The 21,742-nt window shown below is 37.1% G+C and overlaps 2 protein-coding genes across 6 annotated transcripts in view; one reads left to right on the top strand and one right to left on the bottom strand.

Moving 5' to 3' along the window:
- Positions 1 to 15,320, top strand: part of LOC109852909 (syntaxin-binding protein 5) — a 33,337-nt gene extending 18,017 nt beyond the window's left edge. For 2 of the 5 annotated variants that reach the window (XM_020424482.1, XM_020424484.1), the window contains 11 exons: positions 1,408 to 1,698; positions 2,121 to 2,652; positions 9,724 to 9,849; positions 9,950 to 10,069; positions 10,230 to 10,355; positions 10,525 to 10,731; positions 10,847 to 10,955; positions 13,101 to 13,184; positions 13,537 to 13,632; positions 13,752 to 13,876; positions 13,953 to 15,320. In XM_020424482.1, the coding sequence (XP_020280071.1) occupies positions 1,408 to 1,698; positions 2,121 to 2,652; positions 9,724 to 9,849; positions 9,950 to 10,069; positions 10,230 to 10,355; positions 10,525 to 10,731; positions 10,847 to 10,955; positions 13,101 to 13,184; positions 13,537 to 13,632; positions 13,752 to 13,876; positions 13,953 to 14,206 (2,070 nt within the window). In that variant the 3' untranslated portion in view covers positions 14,207 to 15,320. Of the gene's footprint in view, positions 1 to 1,407; positions 1,699 to 2,120; positions 2,653 to 5,104; positions 5,151 to 9,723; positions 9,850 to 9,949; positions 10,070 to 10,229; positions 10,356 to 10,524; positions 10,732 to 10,846; positions 10,956 to 13,100; positions 13,185 to 13,536; positions 13,633 to 13,751; positions 13,877 to 13,952 lie in introns of all 5 variants that reach the window. The other 3 variants (XM_020424486.1, XM_020424485.1, XM_020424483.1) reach the window with 3 other exon arrangements.
- The window catches only part of LOC109852912 (mitochondrial GTPase 1), a 41,543-nt gene extending 20,273 nt beyond the window's left edge, over positions 1 to 21,270 (bottom strand). The window contains exon 1 of the mRNA XM_020424490.1: positions 20,902 to 21,270. The gene's annotated coding sequence lies outside the window, so the exon portion shown is untranslated. The remainder of the gene's footprint in view (positions 1 to 20,901) is intronic.
- Positions 21,271 to 21,742: the final 472 nt, after the last annotated feature.

Genomic DNA, 21,742 nt, shown 5'->3' with positions numbered 1-21,742 from the left:
TAACTTTTCCTCTGCTTGTACGAGGTAAACAAACAGAAAATTATTATCGAGCACAAGTGGTACAACTGTTCGCAGATTTTATGAAACCACGTTTGTTATGAAGCTATTGTATGAAGCCAATATCCACTTACACCTTCCAGCAATACTTATATATACATATATATATATTTATTCGCATGCTTAGTAAATTATATAAGTGTTAGTACATATAATATCATCAATGTAATGCTGTTGACTCTCTTTTTGCTTATTTTACACGACACGATGTAGGTAAGATTTATAACTTGACCTTTTGCACAAATATAAGAAATGTGTATATACGTCATCTCAAAGATATACGTACAAGCTAGTTTCACATCATATTCTTCATCGTAAATTATCTTTCATCGAGATTTATACTATTGTCGAGAGTCAATATTTGCTATTTCACGCTGCTTTTTTATCGAAGAAACTGTATAAACATCCTTTTACAGCACAAGAATTATAACACACAAATACATAGAGATGCCAATGACGTACTTCTTTCCATTTAATCGTATTTCTTCTCGTTTCAACAAATTGTATTAGATGTAATGCAGAATTTTTTTAATTCGCATATCCCAAATAACATACGTAACTACTTGTAATTCTTTCAGTTAGTTTTTTTTTTTTTTTTTTTTTTTAATACTTGTCTCTCATAATTTATAAATATCCCGATAAAATACGTGCGATTAATTAGCGGAATGTAGTCAATTTTATGAGATAGTTTGTACTCACACACTTTGGGAAAGTTGAAATTATAATATTGCGAACAATCTTTTCACAAAAGGGCGAAATATATAATCTTTGTTTCTAGATCATACATTACATTCCTTTGACCAACAGTAAGTAGAAGGCCTACGTTTCTACGAGCATCTTAGGCATCTTTAGCGGATAGGCAGACAGTTATTTATATTCATAAAAAATCATATATAATAATGATAATAATAATAATGATAATGATAATAATAATAATGATAATGATAATGATAATAATAATGATAATAATAATAATAATGATAATGTCCTGTCTGCACTCTTCAATACAAGATTTTTCACGAGCCTGGGAAGTGACAAGTGACCACGTGTTTTTGCGACAGCTTTCGGTTTGAACTTGATACTTACTGCTTCTTTTCAAGGCATGTTTCTCACGCGTTTACAGACACACGGCAGACCATGTAACAGCACGATATAATAGGGGATTAGTCTACACCACTGTTAGTGGACACTTACGGAACACGAGCGCGAGAATGATGTGTAAAAAGCAATTGTTTTTTAGAGTACACCTATATTCCTAGGCTCAAATCTATATCTCATCATCTCTCTCTCTTTTTGCCTGCGAAAAAATTAATTTGATTGTGCAAAGCCCAACCGTCTTAAATTCATCAGAGTCAGCGGGAATCCGCGTTGGAATCCGAGCTGGTAGATTCGACTCAACAACAAGCGCAGCATCAACCAACGTGTTCCCGCAATGAAAATCAGACAGCGGGAAATGCTGGCGAAAAACCGAGCGCCGAGGAATCCACGAGCGAACCGAATAAAGCGGGGAGTCTGCCTAACGGCGAGGAGTGTCAGAAAAGTCAAGGTTGGAAAGGATTTAGTCTCAAGAGACAACTGAGCAAGGTTGATCTGAAGATCAAAAATACTTTTACACCGTCCTTGGTGTCGTCTCAAAATGGGGTACTTGTATGCTTTTTATACGTGCTTTCTTTATTTTTTTACATCGTTAACACAAGAATCAATAACTTCAAGAGTTTTCGTATTTTTATTTTCGCGTATTTTTATTTATAGACCGTCACAATACGATTCAGCTTTTTTGCAGCGCAAAGTATTTTTGTCATTTAAAGCGTGTGCGACTTTCTCATAACATGATACATAAAGACAATGCTTCTTGCCCTCTTCGACTAACGACTTCGCATACAAACTAACTTCAAGTTCATAAAAGAGATCGCTTGACTCTCAAAAAGAAAAAAACACTTCATTCTCTCCGAGTTTGCTTTGAGAGTGCTTATCATCGAGTCGCTTTCCGTAATTGACAGCGGATTTGCTTTCTTTTCTCGTGAATCTAATTCTACAACACGTGTCTTTTGTGTTTCCGAAAGAGCTCGTCGTCGGGGCTCATGCAAGTACCCCAATGCCAGCAGGTAGGCGGCGATACAAGCAGTCAAAAGTCTTCCACGTTTTACTGCAATATCAGCGAAACGGCGAGCACAAGTCGTTCGTTGTCGCCGGTCGAAAGTGTCGACTCTGAATCCTCGTTATCGCCGGAGAATCAATCGCCGGGGCACGAGAGCTCTCAGGCGCCTGTCGATGACAGGAAGCGAGAGATTCAAGAGGCTCGAAGCCCGACGACGGAAAACGAGAGCGAAAAGCCGACGGCAATAAGTGACGGCGGCAATGTCGGCGTGAAAACCGAGGCAGTAAGACCGATGAACCTGTCTCTGCCCGAGCACGAAGCGAAACCGCCGCGGATGAAACGTATCGCCAAGATGAAGCAATCAAAGAGAGAAGGCCGCTTGCTCTCGGTGCCGAATTTGAAATTTTCCAAGAACGAGTCGACCGTATGCGATCTAAGATGCGAAGAAAGCGCAACCACCGAATCTTCGTTCACCGGCAATCTTATGAGAAGATTCAGTAAGTGTTTAACATTTAACGTAGAGGAGCGTTATGTGTCGTCCGTGTGTCCTTAGAGATATCTATATACATATACTTCGTTTAGATTTTTTCACGTTAAATGTGAATGTGTGCGTGTAATTAATCTTAATTAAAATAACGATCGAAAACGATCGGCGATTAACAATATTAAAATTGCATTTGTATCTGTGACTGAGAACATGTGGTGGGTGTAGACTAACCATAGAGAGAGCTCGGCTGGTCCTGGACGTGCTTCTGCCGCTTTTTTTTTTAACACACAGCCTAGGATGCTCTTAGATGCGTTCGAGGTTATTTCCAGAGGAAACGTTAACACAGCTCATAATAATACATCTCTGCCAAGATTGGGTAAAAATTCGTTCGGACAGACGTCGACAAGCGATCTTCTAAAATAAAATCATTCGTCGGGACAGACGCACACGTTCATTTCTGTGACTTTAAATTTAACGCGACTCGATAATTGGAGCAGAACAAGACCAAATATATCACCTCTCTCTGTTTTAGCCGAGAAGTGATTATTATTGACTTGACACGGGGGACAAATTGTGACATGATTTTCATTACCCAATATTGGCTCTCATTATAACATCATATCATCAAAGGTTTATGTGAAACAGTCAATATCTAGGTAACAATAATGAGCCTCTGATAAACATGTGCTGAACGAAAATTATCACGACTAAACTACTATGTAACGCATAATGAACACAGATGAAACCGACAGTTCAATCGTATATATATATATATATAAACGATTATATATATAAGTTTATTAAATATTGACATCTTTTGAAAAAAAAAAAAATCTCTTTTGACACTCTTTACAGATCACATAAATCTAACAATATATTCTCTCACACATACGCATATAAAATTGAGAAAAAAATGGCTCGCAAATTATTTAGTTCTACGTAATTAGTACTGCATGTTCGATAAAATGCATATTGATAACATAGCAATGCTATATCATAATACAATCAAAATATTTTTTGACACATACGACGCGCGTCACCGAAAAATTTTAACGATATAGAAATTTTATTTCGTGAGTATTTTAGAAAGCATGTGTTCATACGCGTATTTTTGTTGTGAAAATGACATAGGCAATTATACATGAAAAGTTCACTTATTTATATAATTATTTAAATTTAACCATAAGTTTTTTGGATAGTTTTTTATATTTTTGACGTGTTAGATATCGCGATAGGGATAATTGTTTCCGATCGTTTTTCTTTGAGATCACGTTTTTGCAAAAAAAAAAAAAAAAAAAAACACTCGATAAAGGCACAATAGACGTTATCGCAGAATAATTATCATATCATAGTTGACGGAAATTTATAGATTTTTGCAGCATAAACATTTGTGGTTATGTGGAATAAGAAACTGCTGTGAAATTTGGTCAGGCAAGATGTAGAGTCTAATATAATAGTCAGTCAATAAGGCTCATCGATAATTAGACACTTAGGTTCGTCTGAAAGTGTGTCGACGTTTCTTCAATTATGAAGAAAAGGCCTTGATAATTTATAGAAGAGTGCAGACAACATGCCCTACTAGAGGACAATACAACGCGATACATGCTGAAACTGATAATTCTTTAAAATGCATTCCTGATCTTGATCAGAGGGTGCGTTTACATTATGTTCCGTATATGCACACGAGCTACAATTTTTCAAATTTCCGGTTTAACATTAAACGTCAAAAGTCTCAGCGAGTCGCGCACAAGTTCTGCTCTTTTATATAAATATTTTTTAAGTAAAAATCTGTAAGACGCAGATATCTAGGTTGCGGATCAAAGTTAGTTTGCGATTCCGATGACGCGCAAATAAAAAAGCATTGGGGACGCAAGCATCTCTGCGCTATTACAGTTATTCGATTTACGATATCATGCAAGCGGAGATTTCTCCGCGAGTGATACGCTCAGACGAATACATTTTAAAGGATGTCAAAGCTTCACCAAAACCGCGCATTGACTGCTTTATCTTAAAGCGTTATCTTGCCGAACCATTCATAGTATGCAACTCATTTGCTCCGATGGTCGATAGGTCACTAGGTCGAGAGAAACAGCTGTACACTTAAGATTTTCTAGTATTCCCACTCCCCCCCCTCCGCCCTTCTAGGTTTTATCAGTATACCCGGAATGCGTAGTAGATACTTTGAAAGTGCATTGTTCCCGTTTTTGGTCTTGATATCCGATTTTGTGTCAACTTCACTCCAAGTTTATATTGCGTGTATACTCCTTGTAAACATTGCTCTTGTGCTCGCAAAACTTTGGGAGATACCACAACCCCCCTTTCCCGCGGGAATACTCAACAAGCAAGGAAATGTAACACGATCCCGTTATCGTTACCGGCGACAAGTCCTTCATCCAACACTACTTTACATTGCGTTTTACACCTGAAATCTGAAGAGAGACTCTACTTTAACACTTTTTCAGGTTCAAATCAATTTTGCGGTCTTCCCTGACAGCAAGCTCGATTCAGGTAAAAACAAGGTCTTTCATATTTTCGCAGTTGTCTAATCACCGAGAGAAAAGTACACTCCTTTGTTACGAAGCTCTCAATGTCGTGAAATGTCTGAATTACACGTTTACAAATTGAGACAGGCAGTGCTTGTTTCTCGTCTTACAGCGATCCGGAAAATTTTCACGAAATTTCTATTCTGTAGACTGTTAAACATATTCTGTGTGTAACATCGATTACACACTTCCATCTGCCTGCAAGTCTACATGAAAAATTTGTCATAGTATTTTTTTCTCTCTCTTGATTTTTGCAACAACATATATATATATATATGTATTATTCCAGACACCTTTCTCTCGGTACAACATTGCTTTCAAAGCTTTTGGAAATTTTTTCGATGGTTTGCACGCAAATAGCAATAGTAATAATAATAACAACACTGATGATCGTGGCATCATCAATGATAACGAGTTCATTTTTCTCTCTGTTTCTTTTCTGTTTTTTTTTTTTTCTTTCTTTATCGAACAGATGGATTAAGACGCGAAACTTTAATAACGCGTGCTATTTAGAGACGCTCATGACGCTGTGCGAGCCCAACACTATGAAATTTCTATCTCGACATTGACTGACTGCTATAGAGGACTCTGCATAATATGATATTCCACATAGCGAGCAACCAGAGTACGAGATGCGCACACACGAGCAGGCGTCTTACAATTATCTCATTCTCTCACGTTTCTCTCCTTAGATCTTCTGCAAATACATCTCCAGTGCAGACAACAACAATGACTATACATATATATATATATATATTGTTTCACACACAAATGTAATCGACAGATCACTTTTCGAATAGTCGAAATGAAGCCCAATTGAGGAATCTGCTTTCGGTCTATCTTCAATCTCTCTTCGCTTTCGAAAGACAGAAAGAGAGAGAGAGAAAGAGAGAGAGGGAGAGAGACACTTGACATGAATGTCTATTTAAAAAAAAAAGCACACTTTCATCGTTTCTGACAAATTGTCATTTCCCAGACGTCGCTAGTTGAGATTAAGATTCGTCTTTTATTGTACGAGAACTTTTTTTTTTTTCAATAAAAAGCGTCTATAGTGAGAGACGAGATTTCTTTATTGAAATGCTCTCACGTACGTCACATTTCATTTGTGAATATCAGAAGTGAGAGAACTGAGGGATAAAGCACAATTGCGCGTTATTAACTATCCGTTTTCTTGCACTATATTTCAGTTTTATTATTATATTTGATGGAGTTCTGACCTTTTTTTAATTTTTTTGATTTTAGGATGGAAATCTCTGTACGTATGTAAAAGAAAAAGTTAGGGAATTTATGAACAAGACAATTTTAGATTCATTCATGTCCTTAGAAAAGAGAAATATTATGAGAATATAAAGTTCTTTTTACTCATATATAAATACATATTGATCAAGCTGGAATAGCTTAACGCACGCTATTTACAAAAAAAAAAAAAGAGAAAAATACACAAACAAATAAAATACACGTACCGCATAAGATAAACGTAAACACAGCAATTGCCGATGTAATAGAATTTGGCAACGAAAATTGCAACAAACATGGAAATTCATTTTCCATGTGCTTTTATTGTTTTGCTTTGATCAGCAATTTGATAAAAGTCCGCAATCGTCGCAATATACACACATACACACACTTGTTTGTGAAAATCGAGTTCGCACACGCAAAATCTGCTTTATATGATCAAAAAAAAAAAAAAAAAAAAAAAAAAAAAAATTAAAAAAAAACAAACCAACCGAGTATGCTTCCTCCACGTTTGACTTGTCACTGATTTGTAGATGAACGGGATGTGCGTATTGCCGGTGACAGGAAGAAGTACAGTGGGTGTTGGTGGTGAGAAAGGTGACAATGGTGATAATAGTGATGGTTGTAGCACCGTCGGCGGCGGCGGCGGCGGCGGTAGCAACGGAGCCAACAATAATGACGGTGGTGCTGGCTCTAGCGCGGGTGGTGTTAGCATAACTCGCTCGGGTACTCGTATCGCCGCCGCCGGCGCGATTAGCGGTACCGACGAGGAAATTAACACGACGCCACGCAAGGGTGTCACGTTAGATCAACGTCACTCACGCGCCCAGGGCATAAGGAAGCTCCAGAAGTGTCTAAGCACTACTACGAGCCACTTCGAAGTGGATTCCGCCTCGGGCGGCGGCCCCGCCGCCGCTTTTCCGCTGTTCTACGCTCAGCGTAGCACGGAGATGAGAAACTACTCCTCAGCTGCTCCCCAAGCGTCTTTGAACTACCAGAATATACTCACCAACACCAGACAGTATAGCAGCTTCGGTAGTATTATCGACAAGCCAAGCGTAACTTACAAATTATTTATGTATGGACTATATCTATATACTCTATACGTAGACCACCAGATTATTTTTCTGTCAAACACCGAATGGGAAAGCTACTACTCTTCTCTCTGTGATCGCTTGTGTGTGATCTTTTAGTTTTGATTTCGTTACCAATAGAACGAATATTCTCTTCTCAGAAGGAATTTTCGAAAGCTCGAAAGAGTGTGTACGTGTGTGTGTGTCGGATCTCTCGCGCAGCGTTGCTACACCGTGTTGAATTTATAAAATTGTTTGTGTTAAATAAACTTTCTTTAATTTTTATGAAAGAGAATACGCATGGTTACGTATATATTCATTATTTATTTATTTATTTTTATCTCGTATTAACTATCTATTTACTACAAGCAAATATTTATTTTCTTCTCTCGAGGTTTTAAGATTTCGTTATTGTTTTTTTTTTTTTTTTTTTTTTATAAATATTGAGAGTAAGATCTACAATATTGTTATAAGCAACGTTGCGTTCTTGAGATCCTCCCAGCACGACGTGCGTTTTTCTATTGTCTAGAATCGATAGAAACACTGTCTGGTCTCTTTACTGATCTGTGAGTGTGACTTCGGTAGTTCTCGCTACGATGCATCTCTTTCTTTCTTGACTTGTTATATGCTCTTTTAGTGAAAACTTTTCTAAATAAATAAATAAAAAAATAAATAAAAAAAAAAAAAACACGAAACGGCACATATCTTCTGAATCTTGCGTGATCTCTAGAGTTATCACACTGCACTCTCGAAAAGAGATACTCTTTCTCGCTCTTTTCGTTTCCGCCTTTGTGGCAAACTTTTTTGGTTTCTGCTTTTCTTTTTATAGATGTGATCTCTATAACGTTGCATTTCAAATAATTATTTCCGAGCTCGATGCACAATTTAAGATCGCACCTTGCGTGAGTAAAATGACAATGAGGTAGACTATGCAAGATGAATGTGCAAAAACGTACATATCAGAGAAATCGGTTAGTCGTCTTGAAACACAACACGTGTTCTTTACCACAAAAAACGCATCGTTCTGTCTGCATTTGTGAAACGTACGATCTTTTCGTGTATCTGCGCTTAATCATTTATTCGTTCTTTTAATCGTGTTATCACGCGAAAATTATGATTACGTAATATTTTTAAAAAGCGACTTTGTGAAACTGTATGCGTGTCGATATTTGGTTTATGGTTTATTTTTGATTTGTGTGTGAATTAATTAATTCGCGCGCATTATCTTTACGCAGCGAGAGAAATTTATCTTTCTGATGAAAAAAAAACCAAGTAAGAAAAAAAAACTACTCTACTGAATTACGTTCAACAATTATATGGATTATTTGTTACATGTATGCTTGATTATTATACGTTATGTTTTGTTACTTTGATAAATTTTGAATTCAAATTTTATATACGTGTGTAAATTATCTTAGATATCTTATCTTGCACTAGTGTTACGCGAAATGTGACTGTGATCCGATCTTTATTAGAGAGAATCTTGGATCGACTCCTTCTTTAATCGTCGGCGACTACTTTTCGACTTTACAATCCGGATCTCGGCCGGATAAACTTTAAGCGCGTGCATGCAAGAGTAAATCTTCTTCATGCAACTCTCGTCTGTCCAGCTTACTACTCTTGTGAAAGTAATCCGAGTTTGTAAAACAATATTTCTCTCTAGATCTGTGCTAATTCGATATGATTACTATCTGCGTGCGTGCGCGTCTTTTTGTGTGTGTGTACGTGCATCTGTGTAAATTTTTTATGACTGACTATACAAGTCCTGAGATATGAAGTCTAAATAAACTGTATGAGAAGGATAATTAATATGTGAACTGCAGTCGAGAGACTTTGATTAATCGTGATAGTTGTTGTTGTTGCTGTCGCTGTTATTATTATTATTGTTATTATTATTGTTATTATTATTATTATTATATTATTATTATTATTATTGTCATCGTCTCATCATCGTTGCCATAATCAGCATTCTCATCGTCACGATCATTATTTACTACTGTCCTCTTGAAGCTGCGCTCTGTCTCTGATAAGTGTTCTCTGACTTCGCTCTAGTTTACACACTTTGCGAATATGTACACTGTTATACGCAAAAAAAAAAAAAAAAAGACGATGTAAACGTGTCCGAAATGATTTTCGATAGTCATTATGCATGCTTCTTAGTAGCTCGGAAAAATAAACGGATTATCTTATATTCTATAAATAATCGATGATTTTCTTTTGGGATCGCTGGTCGGGTAGACAAATTCGACGGCTCCTTCCAACGATCAAGGAGCTCGAGTATGTCGTCCCTCGAGAACATCACCACAGAAACCATAAGCTGCCTTACATTTGCGGATACTTATACGAAAAAAAACGGTAAAGATTACATTTTTTAATTCTCATTTTTGGTTTTTTTTTTTTCACACATTTTGTGCATAATGCGAAAAGTACGACGCTATTGTTTTATTTCTTTAAGATACAAATGGCATGCCAACTTTGTGGATTGGCACGTCTCTGGGATCTGTACAGACTGTTATATTCAATACACCTCCCCATGGCGAACGTCATGCTCATCCAGTGGTTGTGTCTACTTGTAGTAAGTGAAGCTTTCTCATTATATTTATATTGTTTAGAAGGAGAGACTTATTATACTATATATGTAATAAAATTACAAATTATTAAAATTTGTTTGCACAACACGATCGTATTTTTCCGCCTTTTAATATACATGTTTTTTCTTTTTATTGTGTGCGCAGATGGATCTACGTTCAAACTCAAAGGTTGTATCCTATCAATGTCGTTCTTAGATTGCAACGGTGCTCTAATTCCGTATTCGTACGAGTCTTGGAAAGACGAAAATACGGACGGCAAAGAACGCAACAGTAGGTATTATTTTCTACATTAATTTCACAATATTTTTTGTGAGAATCAAAAATCGATGCAAAAACATAGCACAGTCTCGTCCGTGATATTTGCGTTATTATGATTGTGTCACGGTTTTCTGTATGTATAGTATCGTTTTAATAATAATATTCAATTTCTGTGTTAAAGAGGGTCAAGGAAAATGTACAAACAGCAGCAGAATGTCACCGTCGATGCAAGTCGGCAGCGGGGATAGTTTCGAGGATAGACAATTCGTTGTTCTTGCATCGGAAAAACAAGCGAGAGTCGTGGCGTTACCTTCTCAAAACTGTGTATATAGACAACAGCTGGCGGAGACTCATATGGTAATTAAGGCAGAAATCACAACTCTGAAAGGTATTGTCTACATTTTACATTTTACGCAAATAAACACGTGTCAATCGGTTATTGTGTGCCCGCGCCGTGTCGTCGCTTTAACACGTGTAATTTTTGATTCGCTTTTTCTGTTTAGACAATGTCTGCTTGGTGTGTTACGTTTCGAACGGTCACATCACTACTTATAGTTTGCCCAGCCTTAGACTGCTGATAGACGTCGATTTTCTACCTCTTATAGATTTGAGGTAAGAGAAATAAACCACCTTCTTACAGGCTTTCTTATTTTAGCTGTCAAGGCAACATAATAGTGGCAATTACTTGCACATGACGCGTTGCACTATATATGCTACTGTAATATTGCAGAAGTTTCTAAACTTTTATACTCTTAATATACGTACGTACTTATTATATGAAGCGTATATTTTGGAAGCATAAAATCTGTGCCATTTATAGCTTCTAGAACGACATATGAATATATAAGTATATATAGATTGAATAACGTATATTTCTTTCTGCGTATCTACTTACATGCAGTTGAATTAATAATACGTATCCGCTTCTAATTGTAATTAAATTTACTCAAGCCAGTGAACTTTATAAGGGATTTAAAGTGATCAAACTTGCATATACAAATTATCTTTATCATATTATTTGTGTCGCAAAGAGACTATAAAACATTGAGAAATTAAAAATAAAAAGAAGGTTTTGTTTTCGTATTTCTTCTTATCAAGCAACTTTCAATTCTCATATTTTACAGCGATATTACAATTGATAGGTTGGAAGGCGATTGATGTATCTCATATCGTATACATTTACGAAAACTTATTGCTTCTCATTAGAAAACAGAAAATAGGATATACGTATTTTTTAAGAGGTAAAAGAGAATTGTTTTAAAAATCTGAAAATTATTTTTAAATAGAATACCGTGAAGTTTACTTTTCGTTTATATCAAACAAAAGTTTATCTATTTGTTAGTGCGTCTATAAGAAAGTTTTAAATTATTTATATCTCCAAAGCTTTCTCTCTTAACGCGCAAAGAGTTTATCTTTTTTAATATTTATACAATTATCATTTATAGATTTATCCGTAGCGCATGGAATTGGTTAATCTTATTAAAATTTCGCTTATACTTTTATCGCTTAAATTTTGTATCTATTCACAGTAGAGAGCGATAATAAACGCAAGTTTGAAATCCATCGGCTAACATCATCGAGTAGATTTAGATAAGGTATCAAGGTAAAAGCCAGATATGTGCGCGCGACACGTATAAAATATTGTATCAGGCTCTATCTCAGGTACTTATCTTCGAAAAAAATATATATCTTACTTTTGCATTAATTACTCTTTTTTTTTTTATAAAAGTGTATAGTAATATATTACGCTATCTATATTATATATGTGTACAACGTTCTCTAGAAGTGTGCAATTATTACATAGATCTTACGTGATTTTGTTCTCTCTAAATTTGCAATGATTTTTGAGGCACAAATTTACTCGTAAAACGGAATATTTTCAGCAAGAAACATAATGCGGCACACTTCTGGAAAAATTTTCTTACGTATAAGTAGAAATTGCGTCAATGCTTAGGAGCTACGTAAAGTAACTTTTAACTATCGATGTGTTGATACGTAATTCTTTTTCGTTACTTGTAAAATTTGGCCTATACGGGCAAACGTAAAAAAGTAACAATAATTTTTACAACTTTATATAAATATTGAATATTTACACATTAAGAAGTGAACTAACATTTATTAATAATATTGTTAGCATGTGCGAGATTTTTCTCTTGCAAATAAGCGCACTCGTTAACCCTTAACACAATTAGAGCATGCTTTATTTTTTACTGTTTTTTTTTCGAGCACTTCTCTATTGCACTCTTTTATCTTGAAGTATGCTAAGTTCTCAAAGCAACGTTGTGAAACGAACAAAAATGCGAAGTACGCTTTCTAGAACGTGCTACATTGAGAAATGGAAATTACGTATGTTTTTCTCGCATAGCGTTTCACAACAATTGGCATTTTTTATGGCAATTCTTGATCTGTAAGTTCTAATTTTTTATTCATTCAAAATGTTGTCTATATCTCATTGTGTACCATATTTACGATTTCTACTTAGCAAAATCTGGCACTACACGAACTTTCAGCCGACATTTACCATTATCGTCTGTTCCACTCTAACAAATGTTTCGACATACATAGAGAATAAAAGATGTATACCGCGCGTGTAAATATATACATGAGTCTCCTTTTTTTTGTGAAAATAACTGGGCTGGCTGTTTTAAGGGTTAATGCTAAAATTATAATACAGTAAAAAGAAATAACGTAACTGTTATATTAATCCCGTGTATGGTCAAACGTTCACATTCCTCCTGTCTCTGTAATCTCTAACAGTTTTCAGACCACAAAACACGGCATTGTAGACCCCATGTTGTCCATATGGGGTCACCAACTCTTTGTTAATGGCGATACCGATCAGTAAGTCATCTATGAAGTACAGCTCACCATATAACCCTTTATACACAAAAACAAACACACAATGCCTCTGCGTGCAACATACTGTCTTCTCTCGCGAGTCTCAACACAAGTTTGTCTCATCAGCTTTTCATACTCTTTCTACACAGAAATATGCATTTTTTCGCGTGAACTTGATACCTTTTATAACTGTCAAATTCCACCATCTTTCAGAGCTTTACGCTGTATATATACAACCAATGCACACTCAACACTCTTTTACAGTTGTATCCCGATATTGTGATATTTGTAATGTACAAAAACTCGTGAAAAAAAACGCACCTTGGTAAAGCTATCATGCGCATATTTTTTACAGGATTGCAAAGACCCTTTGCTTCAGCAATCGAGGCCACGGTTTATATCTCTCGTCACCTATGGAGATTCAGAAGTTCTCAGTTTCGAGCGAATTTTGGTAAATTAATTTTCTTCATCTCCTATTTCGCTTTTTTCATTCTAATACGAAACACGTGAAGATCGAGTTAGCTTCATAAAAACGTTAATAACAATTCATAATAATATTTATTCAATTAGCGCTGAACTGACGGAGATGATGGGCGATCTATTTATCGGTCACGATATGCCAGAACCACCTAAGGAGAGTTTCTTCAAAGGTTTATTCGGTGGCGGTTCGAGAAGTCTCGATCGGGAGGAGTTATGTAAGCGAAACATACACATGTCTTTATCGCAAGATAACGGAGCAAATATAAATAATTCAACAAAATAAAATTACAGTTGGTGAGTCAAGCGGTCGTGCGTCGCGCACAGTCGCGAAACACATTCCAGGACCAAATGAGGCAATTCGGGAGCGAGTCGCAAGCGCGACGGGCGAGGTGAACATGGCGCATCAAATGGTCTTGGAGCGCGGCGAGAAATTATCGCAGCTCGAGGAACGAACTGCGCGCATGATGTCGGAGGCCGACAACTTCTCGCAGAACGCTCACAACTTGATGCTCAAGTACAAAGACAAGAAATGGTACCAGCTATGAGAAAGCAACGCGGCCCGAGATTGGAAAAACGACGCAAATTTCTTCATTTATTTAACGCTCGTGTCTCGTCTATGAATTTTTCGTCGTTAAGAAACCAATACGTTAGACGGTTATTACGATCCTCACACACGCACATATGGGAAACATTTACACAAGGGGAAGAGGGATTAAGGGGAATAATATATTATATATATAATGTACAATGCGATTATATCTGTGCCGCGCACACGGTACACACGCACATTCTGTAACGAGATAAGAAAACACAAAGAAAAAGATATATTTCAAAGCGAATAAGTATATATTTAACGGCGGCGCATCTCGAGCATATAATTAATAAATTTCTGCACGGAGAGATGAACAAAAGAGAGACGTCGTTGACGAGAATAATACGAGGTGAGGTTCGGACCGTTTCTGGAACAAAGAAATGTATTTTGCTTCTATTGCGTCCCATCTAAAAAAAACTCTACTCTCTTAAAACAAAGTCATAAAATTACACGTTAATTGTGGCAAATTTTTTCAACAACTTCTAGCGATTGCTATCAGAGTGCAGCGCTATATTTTTGCAAACAAACTTGCGAACTAATTCGAGAAAAAAGCAACAACGTAAAATATACACATATATTTACTCGAGAAACGGTCCGAATCTTTGCGACATCGAGAGTAGAGGTCACACACCGGGGTTTTTCGCCGCGTTGCGCTTGCGCGCGGGATGTGTCGCGTATAAATCATGATTATACAAAATATAAAAGTACTTATTATATATACGACACGCATTATAGAGATGCGACAGATAATTGAGATATACGCGAGTCAATATAAGCAATTATGTAATAATTCGCCTTTTAACTAATGGCACTCGTTAATTCATTCGGACGTCCTGTGAACGTTATTTCTTGGCGCCTTGCCTTGTTTGCTTCTCAGCAAAGAATTGTCAATAAGTATTTACAGAATGTCACGTTGTTGCATGGTTTAAGCACTTCTGAATACATGTAGAGTCGAGTGAAACACCAAAAAAGAATCGCATTAGGTTTAATTTGGCTAAAAATAATAATAATATAATATACATACATTATACACGTATATATACATATATTACACATGACTTCTTAGATTAATATTAATATAAATGTGTTGTATATTTAAGAAAATATATATTATACTGAAAGAGAGAAAGGAAGAGAGAAAGAGAAAGATGGCTAATTCATAAAACATATAATAATGCCATTAAACTTTGCAGTGTAGCGAATAAAACATATTATAGAAGAGTTGTTATTGACATAATGATTCTTATTCCGCGATGGTGTAAATTTTATAATCGTGTACATTGTAAGCTGACTTGTATCTAAGAATTTATCGTTATACGCGACCGTAGATAATTTCGTAATAAATATGCATTAAGGGGACAAAGTGAAACAACCAATGCGATTCTTGTGAGTTCGTTGAGTTTGTACGAGTTTTGTAGACGGGATATTTTTTTGGGGAAGGGAATTCTCGATAAAAAAAAAAAAAGAAAATGATAATTTCACGCTTTATCCTAAGAAAGTCACGAACGCAGGCAAGACGGCACAGCGACACTAATTCCGAATGTATTGACAATAAACGTAGTTAATTATACTCAGTGAGAGAGAGTATCGGATAAAAGTTGAATGCAATGAAGAATATATTTTATCCAGGATGGCGGGTCGCGCGCAGAAACTGCCGCACTTGTCACGCTGATAACAATGTATTAGTTGTTATCGATATTGTAGTTATATATCGCTAGATACACACTTGTGCTATGTATATACCTATACATATATATATATAAAGAAATAAATACAGTAGGCCAGATTCCGCGTTATAAAGCTGTTTATATAAACAATGTGTTATGAGTTACGCTATTTCAATGCCGACGATAAGTTCAATTGGATTTACGGTATATATTCAAACAATGTGCAATGAGTCAACTACCGTAATTTTAACACTTGCGTATAGTTTAGATTAATTAAAGACAATATGAAAATATATACATATGCGTGAGCAAACCAGATACGTACATGTGCGTGTGCATGTATATGTTTGGTCATATGTATATGTCTATAAATATATACATACACATATGTGATAAGTTCGTTTGAATTTATCGAGGCTCTGAATCGTCGTATACTGCTTCCATAGCAATAATTGTATAGTTGATGTTAATATGGTACTAATATCACACTCGTATATATATATATATTATACTTAAATAATGTATCCGCAGAAGATTAATTAGTAACGCATTTTTTCGAATTTTAATTCGAGTTCATAATATAATTTTCCTTCGACAATATACACAAAGAAATAGAGAAATCCGTTGTTCCATTACACTCTTATCACGGGATGTCTTCACTATCGATTATTAGTACAAAAACAAGACGCGAGCTCATTCGTCGCGAGGTGTGTGCGAACTGTAGTTGAAAAAAAAAATATATATATACATATACAAATACCTATATATTGATGCTGAATTTGTAATACGTTCGTGAGAGTGCGCAGATTAGTGACGACTCTGAATTTCGAGAATCCTGTTTTGAGAGCTAAACTGCTGACACTCTGACAGACGTTCCCCCCCCCCGCAACACTATCTTGCGTCTAGAATTAATTATTCCTTCGAATACCCGACACACACACTCTCAGTATGTAAGCAGTTTAATGGTAGATAAGATACATTCAAAATAAAATATTAAATATCCTAAGCAAGCGGAGAGATTTGTTAATGCCCGAGTGTTGGTACATATATATTGTATAGGGAAGAGGCGTTTTTTCTCTCTTTTCGGTGGAACAAGAACTGTTTACTATATTAATAGAATAGACAGCTTAATTGTGAGCTAATTATCGAAACAAATTACTTAAATTATTATTTGTTAATGTTGCAGTGATATATCCTAAAAATTTGTTGCACAAAAACTTATACTATATATACATATATTTATCGTCAATTTCTCATTATTTATTGAAAAACTCAGTCATATCTTTGAAAAACTTTTCAAAGTACTTCAAAGATCATAGTACGTAAAAAGAATTGCGAGAAGTAGATGAAAACAAAAAAGATGCTCGACTGTGATTGATTGATTGATCGATTCGTTTACTGTTTAAGTTTTGTAGCTTTATGTGCTATGGTCTCGAAGAGTTTAGCGAACACGTTATATTTCTAAAAATAAAAAAAAATGAAAAATTTCTACCATTTCTAAATCTATATATTTATTCTAATAGTATATCAAGTTTTTTCTGTTCAAATCAGAGAAAACTTATATATTGTTTATCGTTTGTTGTTTTTACACATGTTATATTATTATATATATCTGAAAAATATATATATATAAATATAAGAATAATAGCGTACACAATTATAGAATTATATAGAAAAATGTACAGCTATGTTCTAAATTACAAATAAATATACGAATAAATACACTCATACACATACCACATATATATAAATAAAAATATATACGCGATATTAGTTGAGTTCAAGTAACCTTTACAGTGCTCTAGAGAACGTTGGGCCGAACACAAAAAAAAAAAAAAAGTAATCGGAATATACGCCATTTGAAATTTCACTAAGTGTTTGCAAGTTATATGACTTGTTTTAAACATAAATGAATCATTTTTGTTATGTATGTTTTTTGAAAAATTTCTTTTATGCAAATATCATTGCTCTCTCCTTATAAAACAAACTTTGACATTGCTCGTATGATTAAACATATGATTTCAGATTCTTCGTTAAGTCGTAAGATGCGTTACTTAAGTTTAATATTGTGAAGAAAATGTTTTTTGCTTTTTAGCGCAAGTACTTAATGCTTTCGACTTCTACCACTACACTATTGATCTAATAGCATTTTTATTATTCAACAGCTATGATATACGTGTAGATATCATTTTATAATTGTAAGAGTACTGCCTCGGCTACAGACTGTATCTTTGGCTCTCAACTTTAATAAATGAGTTTTACTCAGTCAACCAACGTCATCATATCCTGGTCTCCCGTTTTTCTTTACGTCATAATGTTATTTTAAAAGTACAATAGTATAATTAGCTAATTTGCATGATTGTTCTTCCTTTTTAAAAGAACACGTTAGTCTCTCTCATCTGTTTTAAAAACTAGTTTTTTTTTTCTATACAAAGTGAACAGTTCCCTGTGTTATTCAAATTTATGTATATAATACTTCGTTTGTATGTTGCAACACAAACATTTTAACCACAGTAACTTTTTGTTACGACTAGAGAGAGAGAGTCAACTTTTTTCTTGTATTTGCAGAACCGTATAAAATAGATTTTACAAGTTTGTAAAATAAATCTTCACGTTTTTACAAACACATCGAGTTCGTATGTCGTTCAAAAATTCTATTTTCTGTTTAATCGACGTGTTATTTAGCACAGGAAAAACAGAAAGACTGCGCCAGGTGATGAGCCATCTTACGACGAGATTCCTCGCGCCAAGAAAAAATCGCGCATGGGTCAAAGCTCTCGTAAACCTCTGTCCTTTTTTTTTCGCGCTCTTTAACCGGAAGGAATGGTGACTGCTATCGACACCACCCGGGCCCGTAATTAAATTAATTTCTGCGTCTCTTCCTTCGCGTCCCGGTATAGGCATTGGCGTGGAATAATGCAGTGGCGCGACGCGTTGCGACGCGCCCGACTCAGGGCGTCGAAGGAGGTGCCTCTCGACCGCACTCTCGCGCACACTTCTCATTTCCAATTTAAAAATAATGAGAATTTACTGCGAATAGGTGAGGCTGTCGCGCACAGATACCCATTGACTACAGCGGCGTCTCGGTCGTGCGCGAAAGAGGAGAGTGGAATGAATTGAAAAAAATTCAATTTAGCCTCCGGTACACCACCGCCGCCGCCGTCGACTCGCTCGCGCGTCTCGACGCGACATGACGCCGCTCTTCCTTTCCTCGCCACAACAAGAACGAAGAACCGAAATTTGCTTATCACGATTATTTATAATGAAACGTTTTCGTATTTTCCGAACAATTTATACGGTTGTTCGCGAAAATCTGAATATTTTCTGTTTTAAGAAATTTTTTCTCTAAGATGTAGTTTTGCAGAAAACTGCGAAAGATACGTCCGACGTTTTTTTTTTTACTACCAACGATTGATTTTCTGACCGTTCGTCGTGATCGACGTCCCGAAGATCGAGAGACGTTCTCACGCGATTCGAACGACAATATACACGGCGTTGGTTTGTGTCTCGACAACAACACGCGAGTAAATAGGAAACGAATAAAGATCGGAGTGCGAAGAAGCGCCGGCAGTCTGTCTCGGGCGCGCGCAATAAAATGTAAATTCGCGGCAATTCGCGCCTCGCCCTCCCGATATCGAGAACCCGGACGCCTCTCTCTCTCTCTCTCTTTCTCTCCTCGCCTTCACCTATCTCGTTCCGGAGAGATCTCCGTGTAACGGTGAGTAAGTGGCGAGTGCTGCGCCGTTCGGAGCCCGCGGGCCCCCGCCGTCATTTGCATGAGTAACGGTGGAGTGCGCGCCCGTGGAACGGCGGAAGGCTAAGGGTAAGCGAGACGAGTAATTTATAGTCAATAATTCTTGGCGAGGCAATTTTCGCATCGAGCGCGAACGTTTCCTCGGGAGCGTCGACGACGACAGAACGGCGAAGTAGAACGAAGGCGGAGGAAATGAGGCGGAATGTTAAATAGCCCGGTCGTCTTTCAGGTAGCCCTAAAACTAGCACGCGGGGAATCGCTCGCGAAACGAGTCTGCGTCTCACAAGCTGAATTAAACGAGCTCGTTGATGCCGTGTTTTGTTTTTGCACTCAATCTCTCAAACGAGAGACATTGGAAAAACAATTGAGATTTTCTGTTTTTGTTTTGTTGCATTACGAGAATGGTTTAACTATCGAAAAATAAACAAAAGTCGTGAGCTTGAAATTCGAAGAAACAACAAAGTCAGGGTAGTTTTTTTTTTAATTCATTTGCGTGTACAAGTTGTGTGTGTACATTTGAATATACAATTAAGATCGAAGAACGAAGAAAACTTCTTGTGATTCTTCATCGTTCTTAAATTTTTCAAGTTATTTTGCACGAAAAAAAAAAAAAAAAACAACAACAACGTTTCTCGGCGGCTGTCCGGTTTTTTGCCTTTTTATTTACGGCATAGTGTGCCACTTATGTGCGGAAAGTTTAGCCGTGATGGCGTGGCGAGGCGAAGATTACCAGGGTAACATAAACCGATACCGACGACATAAAGGTGCACGGCCGATATTAGATACCAAACCGCCCGCCCTCTCTTAACCTTCCTTCCGCCTTCGAGTATCCCACCGAGAGCTATCAGACTGATAGAATATGTTCGACGTCGTCGCGACGCTCCGACCATCACCAACAACACACCCCTCCCTCCGACCGAATTCTATATCGGCTGTATACGCGATCGGTGTGCACACACGCCGCTTTATTTAGAGTGGCTTTTATCGCGCGCGAGCTTAACTTACATACTGAATACAATCAACCTTCCTCCCCGCGTTCCTTGTCGTTCTCGCAAGTCAACGAGATACGCTTCTTTCGTGTTTTTTTTTATCCGCGCGCAAGCTCTATTATATTTGTCAGGAACGTAATAATTCCGAACATAACAGCGCGATTATGTTATCTGCTATAAATCGCGGGTGCAACTTATCACTCGTGCACAAAAACATAACGATGACAATTAAACTCACTCGTGTGGACTTGACGATTTCGCCGATGTGTCGCCGTGTTTTGTTTGTTGCCTCTCTCACTTCGCTCAGCCGCCTGCCTTGTCGCGTTTTGAGGACTCGCACACTTGTGGATACGAGTGGAAATCACGCGATCGTCATTTTGCACGGCACTTCGGACGAATCACCAACGACACATTATGAGCGGAACGCGTTAACGAAACGAAACACGACGGATCTCCTCTGACACAGCTTCCGATTCCGACTAACTTTCTAGAGTACGTCGTCTCGACTTTTCCGAAAACAGTCGAAACACGCGTTGACAACTTCACTTCGATAAGCGATGCGTTTCACTTGACCCGACCGAGAGCACTGACCAATCTGCGCTCACACGCGTCTGCTTCGAGAGTTCACCACCGTGCCATTTGCCATGTTTGCACATTCGAAATCTGCACTAAGTTTTTCGACCGGACAACGCGACTAGCGTCCAGTGAATTTCCGCGCGTTGTTTTGCTCCTTCCGTTTTTGTTCTTCGCGCGTGTAAGTACAGTACATTTTTAAGTGTCGCGGTTGAGTGGCAAATCGCCATGTTTTAATCCAGTGCGGGATTGTGATTCGCGTGATTTCCGATCGATGATCGCAAATCAAACAAGCGAAACGTCCGGACGCGCGAATCGAAGATCGCGAAAATCGAAAACGCCGCCGTGCGAGAAGCAACAAGCGATCGTCGTGTCTCGCGTGATTTGTTCTCGCCTTCCACGGTGCGACATCATGTAAGTGAGCGAGCGGTGCGCAAGAATCCGCAAGTGTCAGCGCCGAGTGTCGGCTGTGCCAATACGAAGTGGCGGGCGATTATCTCATCAGG

This window comes from Pseudomyrmex gracilis, unplaced genomic scaffold (genome assembly GCF_002006095.1).
Source record: "Pseudomyrmex gracilis isolate BER0280 unplaced genomic scaffold, ASM200609v1 scaffold_39, whole genome shotgun sequence".
Lineage (NCBI taxonomy): Eukaryota > Metazoa > Arthropoda > Insecta > Hymenoptera > Formicidae > Pseudomyrmex > Pseudomyrmex gracilis.
Note: the sequence above shows the minus strand (reverse complement) of the source record. Positions and strands in the feature narration are given on the sequence as shown.